General features: G+C 35.9%; 1 protein-coding gene across 3 annotated transcripts in view; it reads left to right on the top strand.

Annotated features, from left to right (window-relative positions):
* Positions 1–26,834, top strand: part of LOC150107214 (roundabout homolog 1-like) — a 742,051-nt gene that overhangs the window by 360,430 nt on the left and 354,787 nt on the right. For all 3 annotated transcript variants that reach the window (XM_090391071.1, XM_090391072.1, XM_090391070.1), the window contains exons 9-10: positions 181–270; positions 19,056–19,217. In XM_090391071.1, coding sequence (XP_090247197.1) covers positions 181–270; positions 19,056–19,217 — 252 coding nt within the window. The remainder of the gene's footprint in view (positions 1–180; positions 271–19,055; positions 19,218–26,834) is intronic.

The raw sequence follows: 26,834 nt of genomic DNA, 5'->3' as shown, positions 1-26,834 counted from the left end.
CTTATTATAATTTCCTCGTATAAATATTAAATTGTCCATAGCATAATGCACAGCTGTTTATGCTAATCAGAAAGTGAAATAATTAAAAGTTATACAAGCATTATCTTTCATGTTGTTTGCAGTAGTAATAACTATCTGACTGTGCTGCTTTTTGTTCAACATTTTATGGCAATTTTTCAGATCTTCAGCCTTCTGACTCTGGTATTTATACATGCACTGCCTCAAGTGAAAGTGGGGAATCTTCATGGAGTGCTTCATTATCAGTGGAATGTAAGTATGAGATTCTTATTATGAATAAGTAATTGTCAGTGCTCTGTTGGCATAAGAAAATATACAGTTGCCATTAATATACAGTTAGACATATTTATAGAAGGGAACAATATCTTCTATGTTCACTTGTTATTTGCATAAAGTTTAAAGTTTGACTTGTTTTCTAAACTGGAAAATGCAGTCTCACCATTTTTAGGAGTGCTGTGTGTCTACTAAAAAAATATAAATAATCTTAGATTAAAATATAGTCGGCCAAATATGGAAGAATTACACTAAAAGATGGTAATCTGTATCACTCTGAGTTATAAATCATCTTCTTTTAGAATTGATTAGTCATTTACGAGACTTAATAATACATATTGCCTATATTGTGTGAGTTTGTTTTTGTGTATGTGTGTACACATTCATGTATACAATACACTCTCACTATAACAAACATGCTAATAATAAACTTATTATAACAACCTACTAGACATTCCTGATCAAGACTCCATCAGTACTGTGCTGTGCTGTAATTATTCCACTTTTTAAACCCGTCCACTATCAGGCAATGCATTCCATGGTCAAACTATATATATATATATATATATATATATATATATATATATATATATATATATATATATATATATATATATCAGTAGTGTTGTGTGCCATTTCAGTTGGGTGTGCTGTCATGACTTATGTAGCTTGTGCTACAAAATTCAGTTTGACCGTATGATTGCATTTTAATCGATGTATGAAAGTTTTCGAGAGTATATAGCACATCAGTGCTCATCTTAATTGATCTAATGCAATTACTTGTAACTAAATCTGTGCAGAGTGGAGGACAATGTGTTTGTTTTAAGATACTGTACATTAGAAAACAATCATGAAGGAGAATGCTATATTTGGTTGGTATATTTGAATTACTCAAAGGTGTAAAATTTGGAAGAGGAGGACAAGGCTTATCTTCTTCAATTACAATATTGTTTACCATTGTAGATATGGGCAAAAAAGTTATAAATTTATTGAAAGTTATATATTAAAAACTTGTCTATATATTTTTGGAGGTGGATGAAATAAGAGATCTGGGGGGTGATAGTGAATAAGGATCTAAAATTTAGAGGACACATAGCCAAAATTGTGAAGACAACACAAAGGCTTCTGGGAATGACTGACGTGTAGAAGTAGGGAGATTCTTGTTCCGTTGTATAAGGTTTTGATTAGGCCACACATGGACTATTGTGCCCAGATTTGGTCACCTGGTTTTCAGAAGGATGAAGAGATGTTGGAAAGGGTCCAAAGGCGACTGACTAAGGTAGTTTCTGACCTCTGGAATGTTGAGTATGAGGAAATATTGAGAAGATGTAATTTGCAGAGTCTGGTGGAGAGAAGGAAGAGTGGAGATATGATAGTGACCTACAAGTTGGTAAGGAGTAAGGGGTTGTTATAAGATCAATGGTGGAGAAGTTCTACAGAGAATAGTGGGAGATCAGGGGAGAACCAGAGGTCATCCCTGGAAACTGTATAAAGAGGGTGTGAGTAGGGGAGTGAGAGGCAGGTTTTTTTCGTGCAGAGTTGTGAATGATTGGAATGCCTTGCCTGAGAGTGTGGTGTCTGCAAGAAGTTTGAGTGTGTTTAAGACACGGTATGATGAGCTGTGTGTGTGTGTGTGTGTGTGTGTGATAAAAGGACCTTTCCAGATGAGTCTTTGACTCCATGAGGTCTTGGGGTAATAATAATAATAATATATAAAAACTTAGCAACCATGTCAGTTCACACTTCATGCATGCAAAACAGATGACACTCAGAAAACAAATACAGCAACTTGTGACAAATGACAACTTTCGATTGGATTGGTTGAAACAATAACCAGTCACAGCCTGCAGGTGCTATTGAATTAGCACTTGCCCTACTTTGCCTTCTGAGTGGTTTAAAACTACTAGAATGTTTAAGAATTTGACCCGCTGCACCATATATTCATCTTTTCAAAGGGCTCAAAGGTGTATTTATTTTGACTGCACACCCAGGCTGTTATCACGAATGTGGTGCAGTGTTTATGTGTCGAAAAGTGTCCTCTTCATGAAGCATTAGTATACTGTGTTTATGTTTAGGAATCATGCAAAGTCTGTCCTCACAATCAGTATTTTACAAACTGATTGATCATTGGAATACAAGAATTGAAGAATGAAATGATTAAGATCAGAAATGAGATGAAGCCTATGCAAAATGAAATTAGATGTATGGTGGATATAAATGAAAGAGTGTGAAATAATAAAATGAAAGATAGTGGATAAAAAGAAGTAGCAAATAACTCAAGAGTAACAAGTAACACTATACAGAGATTCTATTATAAAAAGTGCAGGGGATAAGAGGGTGGAAAAGGTCTGTTTTTCCAGGGGAGAGGGAAGGAGAGAGAGAGAGAGTGAACAACATGATTGAGGTGCTGCAAATGGAAGTAAGAATGCGAGGGAGTTAGTGGTTGTCATTGGAAAATGAATGATTTGGTTCTGCATAGGAAGGATGTGAGGATGAATATCAGAGACTTATTGAGGAAAGTGGAAGACAACAGTGTGAAAGCAAAATCAGTTTGTGTGTTGCCCAGGTGTAGCAGTGATAGCTGCAGTGGAGAGCAAAGATCTTGAATGGAATCTTAGTAGAAATGTGTGAAGAGAAACAAGTGCAGTTTTTAATTGTGTGGAATGAGCATGAGGGACAAATGGAACTGTATAAGAGTGATGGACCATCTGAATAATCAGAAAAAAAAATCTACTGCTGGAAGGAAGTGTAATCAGTTGTATTCATCTAAACAGATGGTGTCTGATTAATAATCATCAGAGGTACCAGTTTACATCCTAGGCTGCCATCACTGCCCACAGAGGGCGCACCACCTAGATAGGACTTTAGAATCACCCATGTGTTTCATTGAGTATTATGTTGAGTTGTCTTTGTGTATGCGTTATAAATATTATTTGTACTCTTTGAAGATGTTTCAGTGACTGAGACGAAATATTGCAAGCATTAAAATTAGTTTTTAATCCTTTTTTAGTGCTGTCAGTACTCCATTAAACCTCCAACATGATGTCCTCCCAGCTTTAACACATAGTTCCTTCTGTCTCTTGCCATACAATTACATTCTTGACACTCATTCTCTTCTTCACTCTTCTTACTGATACCATTCTCATTCTAATATTCATTCCTCTTTCTCATCTCCTTTAATAAAATACCACACGTTCTGCAGATCCATACCATCTCACTTTTGTTATTTAGTTTCTCCACAAATGTATCCTCTGCATTCTTCCATGTATACATTACATTCACAACAACAAATCATCTTAGAAAACCTTGTACCATTCATGCATTTGATTTTCATTCTGCACCTCATGTGGTTCTTGATGAGGTCACCATTTTGCTTCATTCACCATAAGCTGTAACCACACAGATTTGAACATCTAAACCTATGGCAATCTCAACAGACACTATGGATTTAGTCTTAGCTATCAAAATCAATAAAATTACACAGAACTGTATACATGTTATTTATTTTCATGGTATTGATGATAACACAGAATGATAAGAAAAATAATATTTATTAACTTATTTGCAGATATTTCACTGGTATTATATCCAACATCTTCAGAGCACAAAAACAGTTTGTCACAGTATACAAAACAACAACAATTTGGTATAACAAATTGTTGTTGTTGTTTTGTATAACAAATTTTGTTATAACAAATTTGGGGCTAGTTTAAAAAAAAAAAATTAAAACGGACAATACAAAGAACTAGTCCTAATTAAGTGCCATCTATGTTGAAAAAAGAGAGAAACAAATATTAATTAGATCTTAAAATGACTGTCTCCCAGATTTTTGGAATTTATATACCCATACTTGTTGAGGTTTGGAGTAAGTTTTAAAGTTTCTGTTGATTACAAAAACAATCTCTCTGACTTATGACTTCTATGTAGCAGTTTTGTTTTCTTCCAATTGATCTTGTGTGAAGTGGTATTCAGGACATGGTCTGCTAAATCTGACCTGCCATAATGATAGTGCTGGATGTATTTTTTATGTTCACCAATGCAGATGTCAAGAGTTCTTCTTGTCTGTCCATAATAAGAGATAAAGAAGAGAGTTAGTCCTTAGGTGAATAGATTAGAGTTGCCTATTTGACATAAGATACATAAATACAATGCATAGCTGATGTTTATTGAGCACTCTGGATATCTTTTCATATGTGCCTTGAATGTATGGAATGGTAATAGTTATGTGGTAGGCAATGGAGGAGATTTCTGGGGAGCATTTAGTATTTTTTCTATCCTATGGAGATTATAGCCATTGGCTAAGAAGATGTGATGTAATTGAGTGAGTTCAGCAGTAATAGCATTGTCATTGGAACAAATAGCTCTTGCTCTGTGAGTTAGTGTTTTTAGGATACTATACTGTTGAGCTGGATGATGGTGTGACTGTTTGTGAAATATCCCCGTGTATATGTGGTTTCTATAAACAGAAAAAGATAAGGAACCATCTGGAAGCCGTATGATTAGTGTATCCAGGCAGGGCAGACAGTCAGAAAATATCAGCAAATAAGTTAATAAATATTATTTTCTTATTATTCTGTGTTGTCATCAATACTGTGAATATAAATAAAATGTATTGTGAATACATAAATGTTCCACAATTAAACGTTATATACGGTTTTAACAGTATTACAAAACAATATAACTTGTTATTATAACTAAGATGCAAAAGCCAAACGGCTATTTTTTTCTGGTGAAGTTAATTAAATTAAGGGGATAAAAGGTGGTCACTTATGCTTGGATTCGCCGATAGTTCGCAGCACGAAACTCTTAGATCATAGTTTTCTATCTTAGAGTTTTGCATACCGGCTGTAAAATAATAAGGGATTTTTATTCCCTTAATTTAAATAACTTGTTATTATCATCATCATGGGAGATACATCCTATTGCACACAATGCTCATTCAATTGTGCCTTAAATTGATTAAATGTACCTACATTTACAACATACTCAGGCAATGCATTCCACTCACCAACCACTCTCCATTCAAAGAACCTGCTCCTCCTCATTCCTCTGTTCACACCCTCCTTATACAGTTTCCAGTGATGGTTCTTTCTATCCCTTCTCCCATTTTATGAAAAATTACTTCGACCTCACCCTGATAACAACCCCTGAATAGGGTATGTCTCAATCATACCCTGCCACCTCTCTTCCTCCTATTCACAAGGCTTTTCAATTTACGTTCTCTTAATCTATCCTTGTACTCCACATTATTCAGCCTTTTGGCTTTCGGAATACATTCACACAAATGTCTGTTATGTATTTCTTTCTCCTCGTTCCATGCTATAGCTCCAAGCTCTCCCTCCTAAGCTTGCCATAATCACCAACCTTGTAATTCCACATATATCCTTTCCTCACAAATGTTTGCATATGGCTAGCCACAACCCAGCTGATCACTTCATGATCACTCTCACAAACTGGAGGAAAGTCTGAAACCCCACTCACAATTATATCCTGTGATGAAATTATGAAATCTACAACTCTCAATCCTCATATGCCTCCTTTATGTGCTGCCTGAGATAGCTATCTCTCAAGAACTTGAGAAATTCGTTTTCTTTATTCCCAAATGCTGTCTTTTAATTTCAATCTATTCCACCATAATTAAAATCACCCATAATAATTATCCTTCATTTGTTCACTAATTCAAGTTGTTATACATTTCTTCATCACCACCCTCCACATTTCCAGGCCTTATAGCAACATCCAACTAAATATGTCTTCCTGTGTACCTCCACGTTACTCCACACTGCCTCATAACATTATGATTATTTCCCTCTTTGATGTCTACCTTATGTGGATATAATTCCCTTGCTATCATCAGCAGCCTCCTCCCTTCCTGTCCTTTCTATCCTTGCAAAAAATACTGTATCCTTCCATTTCTATTACCGTTAGAATATCATCTTCATTCAACCATGTTTTACTTATTTCAATGATTTTGGGGCAAATAAACTCAATCAGTGAAACCATTTCATCTCCCTTATTTCTGATACTTCTGACATTTGTAAACAAACACGGTAATTCATTTTTAGATCTATAACCAGTCCTATCCAAGCCACTTGTTGGTTGTGATTTCTTCACCACATCTTCCCAATCACCTTTATCTCCACTTACCACATACAAGGCATGTTCAAAAAAAGACTGAACTTTTGCTATAGAGACTTTATTGCTCATTTTACAACATTTTAAGCACTGTTGTCAATGTAGTCCCAACGTTTCTTCCATTGTTGGAATGCTTCCTGGAATGCACTTTCTGTCATAGCATGCAGCTCTCTTATCACATTTTCCTAAATCTCCTCTGTGGAAACAACGTCCTTTCAAAGTGGTTTTAAGTTTGGGACACAGGAAAAAGTCTGCTGAGGCTAAGACCGAAGAATAGGGTGGATGGAGCACAATGGATGTGTGATGTTTTGCCATATAACTGTGGATGAGGAGTGATGCGTGAGCCAGCGCACTGTTGTGGCGCAACATCCAAGTCTGATTTTCCCACAATTCAGGCCTCTTCCTGCACACAGCATTCCGCAAACACACTAAAACTTCCTCGTACAGCTCTTTGTCTACCATCTGACTACATAGTACAAATTCAAAATGGACAATGCCTTTCGAATCAAAAAACACAACCATCATCCTTGATCTTTGACCAACTAATTCACGCTTATTTATTCAGTTTGAGAAGAACAAGCTGGCTTCAGACCAAATAGAGGTTGTCAAGATCAGATTTTCATCTTCAAAAATTATGGAAACAACTACCATGTTAGAGTAAAACTTTAGTTTAATATAAACCAAAATAATCACTTCATGTTTCGACCTTCACATTAAAGTCATCTGGAGTATACACATATATACAAAGAAACAAGCTGCACTATGATCTACACGGTATGCTGAAGTTACCTTGATTTGGTCAACTGTTAAAACTATTGGCCTGACTTCTGGTGAAGAAAAAAAAAAAAACCTTTCTACATCAAAGCTAGAATCCTGTTATTATTATTATTTATTAGGTTACAAAATTAAATTAAATTAAATTAAGCTAGAGAGCAACATGTTTACACAAAAAAATTTTACTCATATGATTATACATATGAATTAAAACAAATCAGTATTGGATGGTGGCCAATAAAAGCTAAAGAATTGCTCAGAGTCTTAAAGTCAGGGGAAAACTTGAAGAACTAAGTGGGTTGAATGTGAGCCATCTAAATTCTTGGGATTTTTATGCACCATTATTGTTAAGATTAGGTCGGTTAATCAAAATTTCACACGTTTTCTTTAAATTTCCATTCATACCAGGTTTTTGTATGATGTAAAGAAAACTTGTGAAATTTTGATTAACCGACCTAATCTTAACAATAATGGTGCATAAAAATCCCAAGAATTTAGATGGCTCACATTCAACCCACTTAGTTCTTCAAGTTTTCCCCTGACTTTAAGACTCTGAGCAATTCTTTAGCTTTTATTGGCCACCATCCAATACTGATTTGGCATAAGGTGTTAAGAATGTGATCTGAGAGGCCTGCTTCCACAAAATTGTTAAATTTAATGTGTTCATTTGTGTTCTTTTTTTTATAGATAGGGAGATTGTATGTCCAGTTTCCCCAATATAAGTGCAATAGATACAATAAACTCCAGGGTGAGCCAATGGGGAGAGGATCCTTAGAGGAGTTGAATATGTTTTTTAGTTTTATAGGTGGTTTAAAAGTGGCATCAAGATTATAACGGTGTAGAATTCTGTTAATTTTTTTTCTGATAACCCTTTGATGTATGGGATAGCTATGGTTTTATTGTAATCTATATTATTTTATTATTATTATTATTGCCAAGGACTTGAAACCATTGCAAGACAATACACCAATCTTCCTATCTGAATAATTAACACCATTCAACCAGAATCTGTTGTACCAAGCAAGAAAAGCAAAAACAGAAAAAAATTACCAATTTTTGTGGATGCCAAGATATACTTGAGGAAGTCACAAACTTCAAAGCCAATACAAATTAAAAGCTCAGAAGACATAGAAAGGCTGCCAAAAAAAAAAAAAAACCTCCTAATTTGTTCAAAAAGAAGACCACAATAAAAATAAATATGACCCATCAAGACAGATGCAATAACACCAGAATATACCTGCAATTTCACTTTGATCAGACCTTTCAGATCATTCATTTGACCTCCAAAACATCAGCCTACCTCCAACACACAGCAATCAAATCAATAAAAAAAAAATCTAACCAGTGTCATTCTCAGATAAGCTTATTAAAAAAGCTTTGAGGATGCAAGCTGAGACATTACATCTCAACTGAGATCAACAGGGAAAAAAAAGAGAATTACTTATTACATTGAAGTACTGTAGTTACAGTGGTTAAAAACGTTAAAAGCCAAAATTGTAAAACATATATAACTTACTGTTATACTATTATTATTATTATTACCCCAAGACCTCATGGAGTCAAAGAAGGGACATCTGGGAGGTCCTTTTATCACACACACATATCATCATACCGTGTCTTAAAAACACTCGAACTCCTTGCAGACACCATGGCAAGGCATTCCAATCATTCACAACTCTGCACGAAAAAACCTGCCTTTCACCCCCCCCCCCTTCTCACACCCTCTTTATACAGTTTCCAGGGATGACCTCTGGTTCTCCCCTGATTTCCCACTATTCTCTGTAGAACTTCTCCACCATTGATCCTATAACAACCCCTTACCAATTTATAGGTCTCTATCATATCTCCCCTCCTCCTCCTGTCCACCAGACTCTGCAAATTACATCTTCTCAATCTTTCCTCATACTCGACATTCCAGAGGTCAGAAACTACCTTAGTCAGTCGCCTTTGGACCCTTTCCAACATCTCTTTGTCCTTCTGAAAACCCGGTGACCAAATCTGGGCACAATAGTCCATGTGTGGCCTAATCAAAGCCTTATACAACAGAACAAGAATCTCCCTACTTCTACACGTCAGTGTCCTCCGCATCATTCCCAGAAGCCTTTGTGTTGTCTTCACAATTTTGGTGATGTGTCCCCAAAATTTTAGATCCTTATCCACTATCACCCCCAGATCTCTTATTTCCTCTACCTCCAACAATATATTCTCACCAAGCATAAATTCTGCATCCCATCGTTGTTTTCCAAATTTTAAAACCTTACATTTTGCAACATTGAACTCACATCCCCATTTCCATGCCCAATCACTCAATTTATTCACATCTTCTTGTAAGACTACAACGTCTTCACTACTCTTTATGGTTTGTCCCAACTTTGCATCATCTGCAAACAACTGAATATCTCCATAATGCTATTAAAAATGTAACCTTATCCAATTGTAAACTATAAATTACCATCTATAGTAACTATTATTAACACATTATACAATAAACGGAAAAGTTTGTATGAAATTCACTTAAAAAAAAAAAAAAACTATAACAACATGTGTTGTAAATGCATAATATGCAATCATAACTTTAATAAAACAAAATAATTGAATTAAAAAAAATAATAATGTTATCATATGTATGTAATTTTTAAATTTTGTAATTTCTATAATTTTATAATGTAATTATTATATGTATGCAAGACATAATGTGAAAAAATAAATATTATTATAATTACGGGTATCTCCATGGAGTCAGTAGACTCAATGCGGGACAACTGATTCAGGCAATGCATTCCACTCATTCACTACCCTCCAAGCAAAAAATCTAGTTCTCACACCCTTGCTAACTACACTTTTCCTTAATTTCCAGGAATGATCGCTTGTTCTCCCATCATTATCCCACAGCTGACATATTTCCCCTGCATCAATCTTATAAAAACTTTTTAGTAATTTAAATGTTTCTATCATATCTCCCTCTTCTCCACCTATCAACTAATCTCTGCAATCTGCAAGCTCTCAGTCTGTCAATGTAGGGAGCATTTTTTACATCACTCACCAACTTAGTCACTCTCCTCTGAACCCTCTCCACAACCTCCTCATCTCCAAGTAATCCAGGTGACCAAACTTGAGCACAGTAATCCAAATGTGGAAGTATCAATGCTTTATAAAGGGGAATAATAACCTCTTTATCTCTGGTTGTTAGTGTGTTCTTCAATAACCAAGTAATCCTATGCACAATCTTGGACACCTTAGCAATGTGTCCTCTGAACTTCATCTCCCTAGCCTCATCAGTCTCTTGGAGTACCATTCCATCAATGTGGTACACAGCTGGTAATCTTTTAATCCCAAAATTCATAACTTTTATACATTGAACTGACATCCATTACCTTTTGTTCATTTTTCCAGCTTATTTAAATCATCCTGCAAACTCTCAACATCAGCTTGATTTTTTAATGCGCTACCCCCACTTTGTATCATCAGCAAACAGCTGAATCCTCCCTTCAAACCATTTCCTATATCATATATGTACAAATTAAACAATAATGGCCCAAGCACAAAGCCCTGAGTCACACCACTGGTCACCCGCCTCATCCTGGACTCTGCTCCTCCATGCACTACTTTCTTGCATCTCTCCATGAGCCATTCTCTTATCTATATCAGTTTAGTATCCATCTCCATCTGCTCTAATTTGCACAACAGTATTCCATGGGATATCTTGTCAAAAGCCTTAGCAAAATCCAGAAGGATCACTGTGTAGCCATTCCCTTGTCCATCTCAGTTGTCATTCTATTATAAAAGGTTAATAAATTGCTAAGACAGGATCGACCTTTAAGAAAACCATGTTGGCTCCTATAGAGTATCACATTCTGATCCGCCTATTTTTGATTTCTGACCTTAACCAACTTTTTCAATACTTTTACCACTACTCCAGAGATGGTGAATGGTCTGTAATTAACTACCACAGTCTTAGAGCCACCTTTATGCAAAGGAACCACTTTGCCTTCCTTTCACTTCCTAGGGACCACCAGAGTTCAAACTTAAGTTAAATAACCAAGTAAGATGCGTTCCACGTTTACGCAATACTCGAGCTAATATTCCATCTAAACTTACAGCAGTGTTTGCATTTAAATTCTGCAATATACTAAGTACTTCTGATTTATTAACTTTAATTCTCACATTAGTTATTTCTACAGGAACAGAGATATCCTCACTTAGGTGGTAGAGTTTTGAAAAGTGATCACTCAGTAACTCTACTATTACATCTGAATTGGTCACCTCAATACCATCAGCACCAACTAAGGTTATCCTTCTAAAGTCATTCTTCCTTTTACTTGCCACATAGTGGAAGAACACTTTGGGATTAACTTTGATCTTCGTGGCTAAGGTCTTCTCATAATCTGATTTATCTTTTCTTACTATGCTGGTAACCTTCCTATCTTGAGCCTTGTACTGGTCATGGGTGTACTGATCGCTTTCTCCTTGTAAATTCTCCATTACATTTTCTTTTATTTGCAGATCAAGCCTGATACTACTACTCATCCATCTAACACCTATCTTGTTTGTTTTCCTGATCATGGGAATACATTCTGATATTGCCTTCCTCAGATATTCGCTGATTTTATCCATGCACTGCTAACATCTTTCCCCTGCAATATGTTCTACCATGAGACAGCTGTAAGCTCACTCTGAAGCTTGTTATAATTACCTAACCTGTAGTTCTGTATATATAACTCTTCTTAAGAGAGAAATCCACAAATTTTGCAAACTCCCAAGTCAATACCACATGATTGCTCTTACCAATTGGAGGTAACGAGGACACCTTACTTATGCATATGTCCTCTGAACCTATGACCAGATCCAACACTCTCACACCACGAGTCCTTTCAGTTATGTGCTGTTTCAAGTAATTATCTCTTAGGTATGAATTCCATTTCCTTTGTGCCACGTGATATTTCCTCCTTCCAATTGATATCACCACAATTAAATTCCCCATAATAATCACTAACCCTGCACTCATTGTACTAATTTGCTGATGCATGAATTCAATATCACCCCCTGGCCTATAGCAGCAACTAACTGTATATTTGGTTGCATTAGTCACTATTTCACACCAGATCATCTCAAATGAACTATCATTCACATGTCTATCATCTTAATATAGTACTTTCTTTGTCTGCAACTCATCAGCAATCATCAACAGTACTCCTCCTCCCTGTTCTATCTTCTCTATCCTCCCTGAAAATACTGTACCCATCACATTCAATTCCAGTCACCACATCTTCTGCTGACAGCCAAGTTTCACTAATGCCTACAATTTTTGGTGAGATTGCACTGACTAGTGCCAAAAATTCTTCCCTCTTATTTCGAATGCTTTTTGCATTTTGGTATACAAAAATTGCAGATTCCCTCTAGATCTTGTACCAGCTTTAGAACTGATATACATTCTACTAATTTTAGTAGTCCCATGCTGATTTTTATCCATTCTATTCTTCAAATTATTCTGTGAAAAAGGATCAACAAATATACATTCACTGCATAAGTTTCTCCCTCTTACACTCAACCTTTTCAATTTTAGTTTTCCTGCCCATTTACTTCAACTTGTCCAGAAAACAGTAACTTCTTCAAACTCTTATGACCTTCCATGTTCAGATGCAACCCATCTCTTGTATACAGCTGTGTTTTGCCTTCAAACATACTCCAGACATCAACAAATTCCGGACCTCTTTTTTTGCACATTCTTGCAATCATATCATTCATTATCATTGCTTGTCTACCTAACTCATAATTGTCAAAATGAGGCAGCACACACACACTATCCTCCCTTTGACACTTTTCTTCTTCACGATATGTAACAATGTTCTTAAATCTTTTGCTACCTGATTAATACTACTACTCAGGTCATTTGTACCCACCATAACTATCATCTTTTCTGAATCATGCCCTCTCTTTATTGCTAAAGTCACTCTGTCTATTGTTTTACCAGACAAGCACTCCTCAGGCATACTGCTCTCCATACCCTTAATCATTGAATCACCATATATTATACAGTCATAAATTCAAACCCAAACAAGCATCACTTACGGCCTCATTTTCTACGCTATTCAGCATGACTCTCCCAGTTTCATTACTTTCCCTCAACACTCTTTTACTTACTCCCTCACTTTCACAATATCTCATTTCTTCTAGACCTCTTGTGCTTTCATTCGGTTGACTCCCAATCACTTCCATACTATTCATTACTTCATCAGTCATTAGTCTCTCCCTTACTTAAAACTATTCTAGTTACTTCCGCTAAAGTAATCTCCATAGTCCTAATTTCTCTATTCAATACATTTAACTCAGTCTTAATTACCTGGACCTCCTTACTGAGCACTTCCAATTTCTCTTGCAGGAGATGAAGGTTGCTTTTCATTTTCATATACTCCTGGTGAAGCTCTTTTGCTACTGTCCTGACATTTGCTTCCATTCCCAATCGTTCTAATCTACACACTTTTCATATACGTTAACATTTTCATTCTTCTTGTTTACCCAAATAGTCCACATATCTTTCACATTTTTCGGTGTGTATATATAGCATTTTCCACAATGTATCCACTGCGAAAAATCTAAGGCAGAGCTAGACATCTTTAGACACTGAAGTAGTGCAACAAACAAGTAACGAAAACACAACATAAACAACAGTTTATATTAACAATAACACCACTGAATGACACTTGTATCGAGCTGAAGCACAATTGCAGCACAATTTGAGACAAAAAGCCTCACTACACCTTAATTTAAAAACACTTTTTCTAGCATAGTTCAAAACGACCACTACATTCAATTACGACACTAGCACCATGATTTTTTGATGAAGTTTTATGAAGAACTTTATTAATAGTATTTGTGCTATAGCCATTATTTATAAATGTATTGCTAATAGTTTGTGATTCTTGCTTAAGAGCTTGTTCATTAGAGCAAATTGTTAGCTCTGTTTTTGAGGGTGTTAATGACTTCAAGTTTTTGCTAAAAAGTGGTGATATGAGTTAGCATGCATATGTTGGCTGGTATGTGTAGGCTTGTAGTAAACAGCGAAGGAAAGACTTGTGACCATTGTATCCAGGAAAGGAAGCGAGTCGTGATTTTCAATTTCAATAGTAAATTGTATGCGCTTATGTTGTTTGTTCAGGTGGCTAAGGAATGTGTTTACAGTTTGGCAGCCGTGTGACCAGATAACAAAAACATCATCAATGTATCTAAGCCAAGCTGTAGATTTTAAAGTAAAGGAATCTAGAGCATGTTGCTCAAAAGTTTCCATATAAAAGTTACCAATGGGGAAGGGGAGGAGATAGCAGTGAACCCATGGCTGTACCGTCTTTTTATAGGTAAAAAGTATTTTGCCATACGAAGTAACCAGATTGTAGTACGTGGGCAAAGAGAGGCATAACATCAAGCAGAAATTTGTTGTGTAAGAGAAGAATTCTGTCACTGATTGGGACATTTATGAAAAAGGGTAGAAATGTCAAAACTGACTAATAAATCATCTTTGCTGAGTGTTATGCTCTTCTCCTCCCATTGGATACATCGATCCCTATCCGTAAAAAATAAAAAAATAAAATAATATAAATAAAAAATAAATAATAAATAAAAACATGACACATTAAATTTAACAATTTTGGGGAAGCAGGCCTCTCATATCACACTCTTAACACCCTACATCAAATTGATTAGAAAAGTACTTGTTCTTTACATCATATAAAAACCTGGTATGAACAGAAATTTAAAGAAGCCTGTGAAATTTTGACATATAAATCCCAAGAATTTGGATGGCACACATTCAGTCCACTTAGTTCTTAAACTTTTCCAGCAAACCCTGACTTTAGGACTCTTATGTAATTTTTCAGGTTTTATTGGCCACCATCCATACTGGTTTGTTTTAATTTATATGTATACTTATATGAATAAAATTTTTTTGTGTGAACATGTTGCTCTTTAGCTTAATTTAATTTAATTTAATTTTGTAACCTAATAGATAATAGGGTTGTTCTGTCACCCCTCTTTTTCATAATATTTATGGACTGGATTGAGAGGCACAGCCGAGGCAGTAAGTGTGTCAGAATTGGAAGATGGAGCATTGGACGTCTGCTTTTTGCAGATGACCTAGTTCTGCTTAGCTCTTCCACAGATGACCTCCAGCAAACCCTGGAAAGGTTTCTAGCTGTTTGCACAGAAGTTGGAATGAAGATCAGTGTGGCCAAAACTGAAACATTTGTGTATAATAAATTTAGTTTAATCCTTTATCCAAGTGTGAGCAAACAAAGTTTGCACCTGAAAATATCTTCAGGACTGGGATAAGGTAGTACAACACCAGGCAACTCATAGCAAAGGTGGACCAAGCTAACATCACTCCTATCTCAGTATCTCCCATAATGCAAAACACATCTCCTTGTGGATATGTATAATGTTATGCATTAAGGGAAGGACCACTACCCAGACTAGTTTTGACCTTTATTGAGGTCTCTTCAGTGGGAGCCAGGCCCAGTATAATAAATTTAGTTTAATCCTTTATCCAAGTGTGAACAAATAAAGTTTGCACCTGAAAATATCTTCAGGACTAGGGTAAGGTAGTACAATACCGGGCAACTCAGTCCTGAAGATATTTTCAGGTGCAAACTTCGTTTGCTCACACTTGGATAAAGGATTAAACTAAATTTATTATAGTCTATCCAAGTGAAAAATAAACTTTCAACATCTTTCTCTAAATCCAGAGCAATTTAATAAAGAGGTGGCACACCTTTTTGGCAACTCCTATAGGTAAAGATGACCTCGCCATTTCTTCTGCCTGGTATCCCCACTTCTGGGCCTGGCTCCCACTGAAGAGACCTCAATAAAGGTCAAAACTAGTCTGGATAGTGGCCCTTCCCTTAATCCATAACATTATACATATCCACAAGGAGATGTGTTTTGCATTATAGGAGATACTGCGATAGGAGTGATGTTAGCTTGGTCCATCTTTGCTACGAGTTGCCCAGTGTTGTACTACCTTACCCCAGTCCTGAAGATATTTTCAGGTGCACACTTTGTTTGCTCACACTTGGGTAAAGGATTAAACTAAATTTATTATAGTCTAACCAAGTGAAAAATAAACTTTCAACTTGAAACATTTGTGGTCTCAAGACGACCATCCCAGTGCACTCTACATGTGAGTGGAGTCCCACTGAGGCAGGTGGAGAAGTTTAAATACCTTGGGTCCATATTCACAAGTGATGGAAAGTGAGACATAGAGCTAGATACTCGGATTGACTCAGCAAGCGCAGTATTGCTGGAGCTTGGCCGTTTGGTAGTATTGAAGCGGGAGTTAAGCCAGAAGGCAAAGCTAGCTGTCTTCGATGCAGTCTATGTCCCCATCCTCACCTATGGTTATGAGAGTTGGGTAATGACTGAAAGAATGCAGACACGAATCCAAGTGGCTGAAATGAGGTTCCTTCGAGGGGTTATGGAGCTGACAGGACTCGACAGAGTCAGAAGCTCTGCAATTCAGGAAACCCTAAATACTCAATCGTTGCTTCGTGTTGAGAGATCACAGTTATGTTGGTACAGGCACCTGGTCAGAATGTCACAAGAACGGCTCCCCCAGCAGGCCCTCTTTGCCAAGCCAGAGGGTGGGAGGCCACGTGGAAGGTCAAGGACTTGCTGGATAGATTATATCCAAAACCTTGGGTGGACACGTTTGGGAGTCCCACCAGAACATCTGAGTTTGGTGGTGGAGGATCGTGACCATTAAGTTCCTCTTGCAGCTGCTGCCCCCACAACCTAATTAGCAAAGGTGGGCCTTAAAGATGTATATAACCTAATAGATGTCCTTGCGGTTAGCCTAGTGGCTATGCACTTCTCAACCATCTGCCTGGGGAAGGAGTGTCCTAGGTTTGATTCCCGTCAGAGACGTGAAGAGCTGAAGGATCTTCCTCAGCCATAGCCAAGTTAGCTCGTCTTGGGCGTGGACAGTAGGCTTTTTTTCCCCAGTTTATCCTGGGGTTTTTCATTTTACAAACAGGACCCATGAACTTACAGGATACAGCCATAGGATATAGTATGGCAAGGAAAGCAATGGGACACCACCTTGCTCCGTCACTCCCCTGGTATAGTAGCATAGCTGCCCCTACCATCCGTATGGATGAAAGGAAACTAATCATCATCAACCTAATAGATAATTAGTTTTCTTTAATCCATAGTTTCATCCATGGCTATAGCTTTGATGTAGTAAGTTTTTTTTTTTTTTCACCAGAGGTCAGGCCAGTAGTTTAACAGTTGACCAAATCAATGTGACTTCAGCATACCATGTAGATTGTAGTGCAGCTTGTTTCTTTGTATATATGTGTGTGTGTATACTCCAGATGATGAACTTAACGTGAAGGTCGAAATGTCGAGTGATTATTTTGGTTTATATTAAACTAAAGTTTTACTCTGACATGGTAGTTGTTTCCAACTACCATGTCGTTTTGAAGATGTATCCTGATCACTCTGTAAGCATGAAGGAAAGGAATCAGATTTTCACTTTATGACAGATCGTCTGTCATAAAGATAATCTGTCACTGAAAAATCATGTGAATATGACAAGTATTTGTACTAAAGTTTCATAGATCTGGAAAATGCATACGACAAGGTGCCCAAAGAAAAGCTATTCAAAACACTATAATTATATGTTTTAAATGAAACATTATACTGAGCTATGTATAGTCTGCATTCAAGTTGTAAGTCAGTAGACAGAATTGAAGGAAATACAAGAAAATGGTTTGATGTAATATCATGGGTAAGACAAGGATGCACATAATCTTTGCTCTTATTCATCATCTATATGGATCACATTATGAAAGAAGGTGGCATTAAGCTAGATATTATTATCAGAGATATCAAACTTAGCTCTTTGCTTTATATAAATGATGTACGATAACTAAATTGATTATGTCTATAACTAAATTGCATAACAGCTGTAATAACAAATATAGCATGAAAATTTGGAATAAAAATATCAAAACTGTGAAATTAGGCAGAAACATAGAAAGTATCAGTTGCATTCTCAATAGAGACCTATAGACCATGTAAAATATTTCATCAATTTAGGCATGATTTTTAGTGAAGATGGCAAATTAAATATTAAAATAGACAATAGAATAAGTAAAACTATCATGGTGAGGAGCACTGAATAAATTTATATGAAATAATAATCTTAGAAATCTTAATAATATATCTTAATATAATATAATATAAATATTAATAATAAATCTTAATAAATAACTTATTTACTTTGTTCTTGTATTGCTGTGTTTTAGACAGCACACTTAAGATGAGTAACTCACAACACCTAAGCCTGTCTACATATCATTGGAAATATTTTCATTTGATTATGTTTACCACTATGCAAGATTTCCTTAGTTATAACCTTTTTAACCTTGTTTGGTTTTTGTTTTCTAGTTTCCTTTACTTAAAATTACATAAGGCTACACTTGCAGTTACATTTTTCCCCTCTAGATGAATTGCTGTGACATATGCGAATGGAAGGTCATATGTTTGAATTTCCTTAGGAGGGGTTTATTTATCCCAGGTACTCTAAAATTGTAAAGAGTGCACTGATTTATCAGTCATTTTGTGGATTTTTTTTTTATTATTGCTGCAAATATATTACATCATAGTAGGTAAAGAGTAGAAAAACTTATATAAGATTCTGAAGGGAATTACATCTCTGATTATTCCTAACTTCTAAATTTTTCATATGCAATTCTTCAGTCCTTATCCCATTTTCTACAGAACTTGCAAAATTTCAGTCATAGTTACAATTTTTAAATTGAAGTTCTATAATTTTTTTTTTCCATTCCTCTGTTTATTTTCAGCTCCCAGAAATCCCAATGTAATATTCCATAGGACACCTGACTCATCCACATTTCCAGGATCTCCTAGCAAACCAACAGCTGTTAATGTTACTGAGACAGCTGTAACACTGATATGGAGGAGAAATTCAAAGATGGGAGCCTCTTCACTTATTGGCTATACAGGTACAATAAACTGATATTGAGTAATTGTAATAAATGCTAATAAAAATAATTTTTCTGTTTGTAGTTGTTATCAGCCACCCACATCCCACTGATGGGCATAGGGATGTGGATGGCTGATAATTCTATCACACAGGCCATCATCATCATCCAGTTTTCTTTCTGATTATTCAGAAATAATTTGTCTCTCCACCTTTTTCTCTGTTTGGCAATCCAGACTATAGTACAGATGGTAGCTTTTATTATAGCTGCATAGCCAGACCAGTTTCATTTTAAATGGTTTGACTTTGCTTTTAAAATCAATAGTTTCATTGTCTGTCTGTCTGCATTTTTAGCAGGGACTACTATCCTTCATCTCTTTCAACTGTTACGTGCATGTTCCTTGATCATAGCTTGTGGGAAAACTCAAGTAGTCAAAAGAAAATCCTGTCACATCTGTTTAAAATGGCTAGGAAATTGCCTAGAAATTGTCTTCTATCACAGAGAAAATTTAAACTATTTTCAGTAATGAAGAAACTTTTTTGTTTCTTCAGTGTAGAATAAAAGAGTTATAAATAGCTTGGGGTATAAAAAGATTGAAGACAAAAGTAAATAATCTTAGCAAAGAGTGGGAAATGATAGGGAGGAAAAATAATTTGGAAAGAAGAAGAATCTCAATCTACTTTCAGGTCCAGAAATATTGCCAGGTTATTTTTAGTCTCAAAGGATGTTTTGCAGAACAGGAAGAGAATCCCTCTGTTGGTCTATTTCAGTGAGTAGTAAAATGTTTAACCGGACATTCTTATCTGGTTGATCTTATTTCTACATTATTCCAGCACTTTATAAGCATAGCTATAAAAATTAGAAATAGTCATGGTTCTGAAAGGCATGTACGGTATCTGAAAGATGTAATATGCTGATGCACCCTTCCCATAAGACATTTTCCTTGCTAATGCTTTACTGATTAAAAAAAAAACAAAAAAACTTTTTTTAAATTTAATTTTATTTTTTTAAATTTAATTTAATTAAATTATATATTTAAATTTAATTAAATAAAATTAAAAATTAAATTAAAATTTAATTAAATTTTTTTTTTAAATTTAATTTAAATTAAAAATTAAATTAAAATTTATAGATAAACTAAAGATGTTTAAGGTGGATGGAAGGAGGGTGTGTGCAAAGTGGGAGCTGAATGAGGATTTGATGAGTGCTAATATGTTGATAACTGAAAGTGTTAGTAGCAAGAATGCTGTGTGGAGGATGGGTGCTCGTCTAATAGAATAGAATGGTGTAAAAGAGCAGCAAAAAAATGTTAAAGTTTTGAAAAAGGGAACAAGCAATCTGAGAAACTTAACAATTGATAGTAAGAAAGACAAAAGTGATGCAATTGCCGCAGAAGTTACAAAACAAAGTGCAGTTAAAGATAAGGTGACAAGCGGCATTGACTGTGAACAATTGTGTATGATACAAGGTTCTAAAGTTTGAAAATTCGAAAGAATGAATGAGAGCAAAAGTGGGATGCCAGATTCGAAAAATCATTTGGTTAAGATGATGAAGTTAAGAGAATTCGAGTTATGTATGGAAGAGTGAAAATGATGAAAACAAATAATGTTGGTATAAAAGAGGTAATGAAAGACCTGCAAGTGGTGTTGTATGGTGATTCAATTATTAAAGGTGTGCTGGATGACAGGATGCATAAAGTATGTTTAACTGGAGGTAGAATGAGTAGAGTGATTGAAGCATTAGATGAGAAGTAAGCGAGCAAAAGAATTGGTAGTTGACAGTTCTGACAGTGGTGAGATGAGGTGAAGAGCAAGGATTATGAATGATATGTTAGCAGAAATGTGTGAGGAGAAAGGAGTGCAGTTCGTTAATGTGTGGAATGAGTTTGAAGGACGAAGTGTGAACTGTATAGGAGAAATGGACTGCATTTGAGTGGTTTTGGTGTGAGTTGCTTGGACTGCTGCTAGAAGGTAGAGAAGTGAGTGCAGAGAATGAATCTGATCACTTGGTAAGTAATGTGGAAGAATGGAAGAGTAAGACAGGAGAGATTGAAGAAGTGGTTGTGAATGAAGAAGTGAGTGGCATGAGTATAGAGAATAAGAAAACAGGTGTGCAAGACAGACAGGGAAACCGGGAGGCTCAAGGTGGACAGAGGAACACAGCATGAGAAAGATAGATGCTCCAAGAGGATGTGAATGCATGTGTAGACAAAAAGGGAAGGGGATGATCTGGGATCAAGGGAAATCAGTTGGATCTGAAGAAGGTTCAAAGATGAATAAGGAGAAAAAGAAATGGCTGAAGTTAAGCATGTAGCAGTCACATCAAATAAGTGGTGTCAGTTGAACTAGCTATAGATCCAGGAAAAACTTGCCATGTTTGTATTCAAATGCTAGAAATGTAAGAAACAAGGCAAGTGGAATGGTTCACCCCAAAATTATTGGAATAATTTTAAAAATTGTTGGAATAAGTGAGAATGGTTGTATGAGGTCAACATCTTGACAGGAATAGAGATGGAAGGGTAAGATGTGTTTTGTGAGGATAGAAAGGGTAAAAAGTGAGGGAGGAGTGCTATTGATGATAGAGAAAAAGTTATGTCCATACAAATTAGTGATGCAAGAGGGAAATAATGCCAGTGGTTTTGAGGTAGTATGGTGTGAGATAGAGGTGAATAGAATGAAATACTTAACTGGATGTTGCTATAGACCTGGTAATGTGGATGGTAGTGAATATGAAATGTATAATCTTATTAGCCAAGCAAATAAGAAAAGGGTGATCATTATGGGTGATTTTAATTATGACAATATAGACTGGGATGAAGAGATAGCAACTAGGAGTAAAGAAAATGAGTTTCTTGAGTTTTTGAGGAACAGCTACCTCAGACAGTATGTAACAGAGAACACACGAGGAATTGAGGGTCTTGGATTTGATCATCTCATCACAGGATGTAATTATAAATGCAGTTTCAAGTAACCCTCCAGGTGGTGATAGTGACCATGAGGTGATTACCAGCAGTGTGAGGATCTCTGTGAGAAAAGCGTATATGTGGAACTACAAGGCTGGTGATTATGAAGAGTTCAGGAGATAGCTTGCAGGTGTAGCATGGAATGAGGAGTTAGCTGGAAAAGAGATCAGTGTAGCTTGGGGGGATATTCAAGAACTATCTAGTAGAAGCTATGTCTAAATGTATTCCAAGGATCAGAAGGTTAAATAAGGTAGGTGTGAAATGGATGAATGATGAGATTAAGCCTGCAATACAGAGAAAATAGACATTATGGAGGCAGCATTAGAGAAGTGGTAATAACCAATTTCATGAGGTCTACAAAGACCAGGCAGTGAGGGTGACTTAGTTGGTAGGGTAGCAAAAATGAAGTATGAGCAGCAGTTAGATAATGAAGTCAAAAAGAATCCTAGGGAGTTCTTTCAATATGTAGCTGTGTAGCAGAAAAAAGAATGAATATGGAAGGATGACATTGATTGCAGAAAATGGTATAAGGACAACTGCTGTGGAAGATGTAGTGGAGATACTAAATGAGCAGTTCATAAAGGTCTTTCATGCTTGTGAATCAGATTGAGAACAGTTGATGATGGGGAGGAGAGACTGACTATAAGTGAGCAAGAGGTGTATGGGGAATTAAGCAAACTTGATATTAATAAGGCTGTGGGACTTGATAATATATCACCACATATTCTGAAGGAATGTACCAGGGAATTGACATCTGCCTTGACATATTTTTTTAATGAGTCTTGCACTCAGTTGAGTTCCAAAGGAGTGGAAGATGGGCAAGATTGTGCCACTTCATAAGGGAGGTGATAAAACTCAGGCATCAAATTATAGGCTTATCTGTGTGTCAGGTGTTGTGGTTAAGTTGTTGGAGAAGCTGGTGAGAATTAGGACCCAGAAATAAGTTGACAACAATGGTATTATCTTTGATGGACACCTTGGATTTGCTAAAGGAAGGTCATGTTTTAGTAATCTACATACTTATTACAATAAGGTGACAGCTTCCTTAGACAGAGGAGAGGGATACACAGTAGTATACTTAGATTTTACAAAGGCTTTTGATCTATTACTGCATGATAAGTTGATAGTTAAACTAGAGCAGATTGGGTTGAATATTAGATTGGTGCATTGGATCGGAGACTGGCTATCTGATAGGTATCAGCAAGTTGCATATGGGAGAGCAATATGCAGGAAGAAGAAAGTCACTAGTGGTGTGCCTCAGGGGTCTGTTTTAGGGTTATTGCTGTTTAACCTATATGTTAATGATATTGGCGAAGATTTGGAATGAGATATTCAGTTTGTAGAAGATGCAAAGTTTGAAAAAACTATGGAGAGTAGAGAAGATGTTTTGACATTACAAGAAGATGAATAGATTGAGTGAATGGGTAAGAGAATGCTAATAAAAGTTCAAGATTGCAAAATGCAAGGTTTTAATATTTAGGAAACAGAGATGGGATGTAGAATTTATGCTTGGTGGGAATATATTGTTGGAGGTAATGAGAGATCTTGGGATGAGAGTTGATTAGGATTGGAAATTTAGGGGACAAATTGCTAAAATTATGAAGACAAAAGAAAGAATTCTAGGATTGATGTGGAGGACACTGACTTGTAGAAGTAATGAGATTCTTGTTGCAACATATAAGGCATTGATTATGCCACACGTGGACTTCTATGCACAGATTTGGTCACCTGACTTTCAAAATGACAAAGAGATCTTGGAAAGGGTCCAGAGCCGACTTACTAAGGTAGTTTCTGATCTCTGGAATGTCGAATATGAGGAAAGATTGAGAAGATGCAATTTACAGAGTCTAAGGAGGAAGAGGGGTAATATGATAGAGACCTACAAGTTAGTAAGAGATTGTTATAGGATCAGTGTTGGAGAGGTTTTACAGCAATGGTGGGAGATCAGGGGGAAAACCAGAGGTCATCTCTGGAAGCTCTATAAGGAGGGTGTGAACAAGGGAGCGAGCTGGTTTTTTGCATGTAGATTTGTGAATGATTGGAATGCTTTGCCTGAGTGTATGGTGTCTGCAGAGAATTTGACTGTGTTTAAGGCACGGTGATGAGCTATGTATATGATAAAAGGACCTCCTAGATGAGTCTTTTACTACATAGAGTCTTGGGATAATAATAATAATAATAATATGTTTTTTTTTTTTTTTGAAGATGAGAAGCACAAGAAAGAGAGGAGGTGTTGCTGATGATAGCAGAAGAATTATGTCTACACAAGCTTGAGATAGAAGAGGAAAATAATGGCAGTTGTTTTGAAGCAGTGTGGCATGAGCTAGAGGTTGATACGGTGAAATATTTAGTTAGATGTTGCTATAGACTAGGGAATGTGGAGGGTGGAGACAAAGAAAGGTATAGGTCAACTGGCTTAATGAGAAAGAGAAAAGTGATCATTATGGATTATTTTAATTATGACAGTATTAATAGGAATGAAGAGATGGGAAAAGATAGACTTCAATTGGGTTTATATAGGTCAAATTTATTTGAAACTAAGTAAGAAATACCGACAAGTTTCACCAACTTAGCTGTTTGGTTCTTCAGGATAAAAAAAATAATAGATACAGAATCCATGCGTGTGATGTACATGTTCTTCTGTTTTTTGTAAAAAATACAATTGTATTTAATTATTTCTTTCATGAACAGTTTTAGTGTTTAAGTTGTTCTATATCTATTATTTTTTTACCTTGAAGAAAACAAACAGCTAAGTTGGCAAAACTTGTCGGCATTTCTTACTTTCAAATAAATTTGACCTATATAAACCCAATTGAAGTCTTATCTTTTCCATAGTTCATTTGGTCAAAAATAACTTTTAATCATTATGAATAGTCTCCATGGGGGAAAAAAGCACCATGTACGTAGATTTGAGCAACTTAAATGCAAAAAAGCCAAACTGATTAATCACCTTACTTTCTTAAAAAGATACAGAAACTATGATATCATTCCTAAGTTTCTCATTATGAAAGAACGGTTCCATTCACAAAGCGCCAAACAAATATATTTCAAAACATCCTTAGCACTTTTATAAGCGTATACAACATATTAGATTTGACTTAAGCAAAGTAGATATGCAATGCTATCACATATATGAAGACATCTCCAGCAATATAGACCAAACCTATGGTCATTTTTAAACAGAATGATAAATAATAGTTTTCACAAGGTCTTTTCTATCAGCAAGCAAAGCCAAATTGAAAAATTCAATGCTCTTTATGAAAAAAGTTATGTCAAGACCTAATCTGCCAGACAACACAGTAATCTTCGATTTCTCCAGTCACGTTTTAACAAAACTGGAATTTAGTATACTTAAGAAAGGGTTCAACTTTGCCATTTCCCCTGACCAAATTCCTAAAGTGGACATTATATGTAACATAGAAAAGGCGGTTTCATCATTACCAGAACCCATAGCAAATGATCTCAGACTGAAAAGTGCTATCATTCTCTCTTCTTCAAGAGCTCGAACAAAAATATCACACCGTTAGAAAAAAGTGCTATGTTTAAGTTGAAGAAAAATAAAGAAATTATCATCTTAAAAGCAGATAAAGGGAACTCTACAGTTGTCTTAAACACCAGAGATTACAAGGAAAAGAACAGACTTACTCTCTGACACATCTACCTACTATGTTTTAGATTCAGACCCCACAGGAAAAAATCACAATGATACAAACAACTTGTTGCGTAATACGGACAGCCTGCCAACAGACTTAAAACGAAGATTAAAGTCGTTGCATCCACTAACGCCGAGTCTATATGGCTCTCCCAAAGTTCATACAAATGGAATACCGCTGCGCCCTATAGTTGATGGAATTAATTCTCCCATATACTTATTATCGAAACATCGCACAGGTCTCTTTAAGGCACACATCTGTAATTTGGATACCTACATAAGAAATTCACAACATGTTGTGAATTTTTGAGAAATTCATAACATGTTGTTGAAAAATTGAGGAACATCTCGATCTCCTATACAGACATTCTTGCAAGCCTGGATGTTACATCATTATTTACAAATATTCCAGTAGATGAAGTAATCAGCATTTTGAGAAACCTCTTTCCTCAAGACATTACTTCTCTTTTCCATCATTGCTTAAAATCTAATTTTTTCTTATGGAATCAAATGATCTACCAACAATTAACAGACAATGGGCAGCCCTCTTGTGCAGATCTCTTTATAGAGAAATTTGAAAGTGAAATTTTGTCTCAATTAGACACTAAACCCACAGTGTGGTTGAGATATGTGGATCATAATTTTATTATATTGAAAAACACAGAAAAGGATCTTTTTGATTTTCTTACCAAGATCAACTCCTTCCATTACAAAATAAAATTCACCTTAGAACTTGAGAAGGATAAACAATTACCATTCCTAGACACTTTAGTTAAGAAACAAATGGATATCCATGGATACCTCCATCAGCCTTACAGTCTATCGCAAACCAACCAACCAACACAGGTCGATACTTGCACTTCACATCTTCGCACCACATTTCCCAAAAACTAAGCATCGTACACATGCTAAAAAATAGGGCCTCTCGCATCACTACAGAGGATAAAGATCTCAAAGATGAACTATCCCTGATATCAAAAAACCTTATAGACAATGGTTACCCAAGAAAATTGATTCATAAGAT

Source organism: Typopeltis vanoorti, chromosome 4 (assembly GCF_054136105.1).
Source record: "Typopeltis vanoorti isolate ZY-2024b chromosome 4, IOZ_Tvanoo_1.0, whole genome shotgun sequence".
In the NCBI taxonomy this organism is placed as follows: domain Eukaryota; kingdom Metazoa; phylum Arthropoda; class Arachnida; order Uropygi; family Thelyphonidae; genus Typopeltis; species Typopeltis vanoorti.
This window is presented reverse-complemented; position numbering and strand designations above follow the sequence as displayed.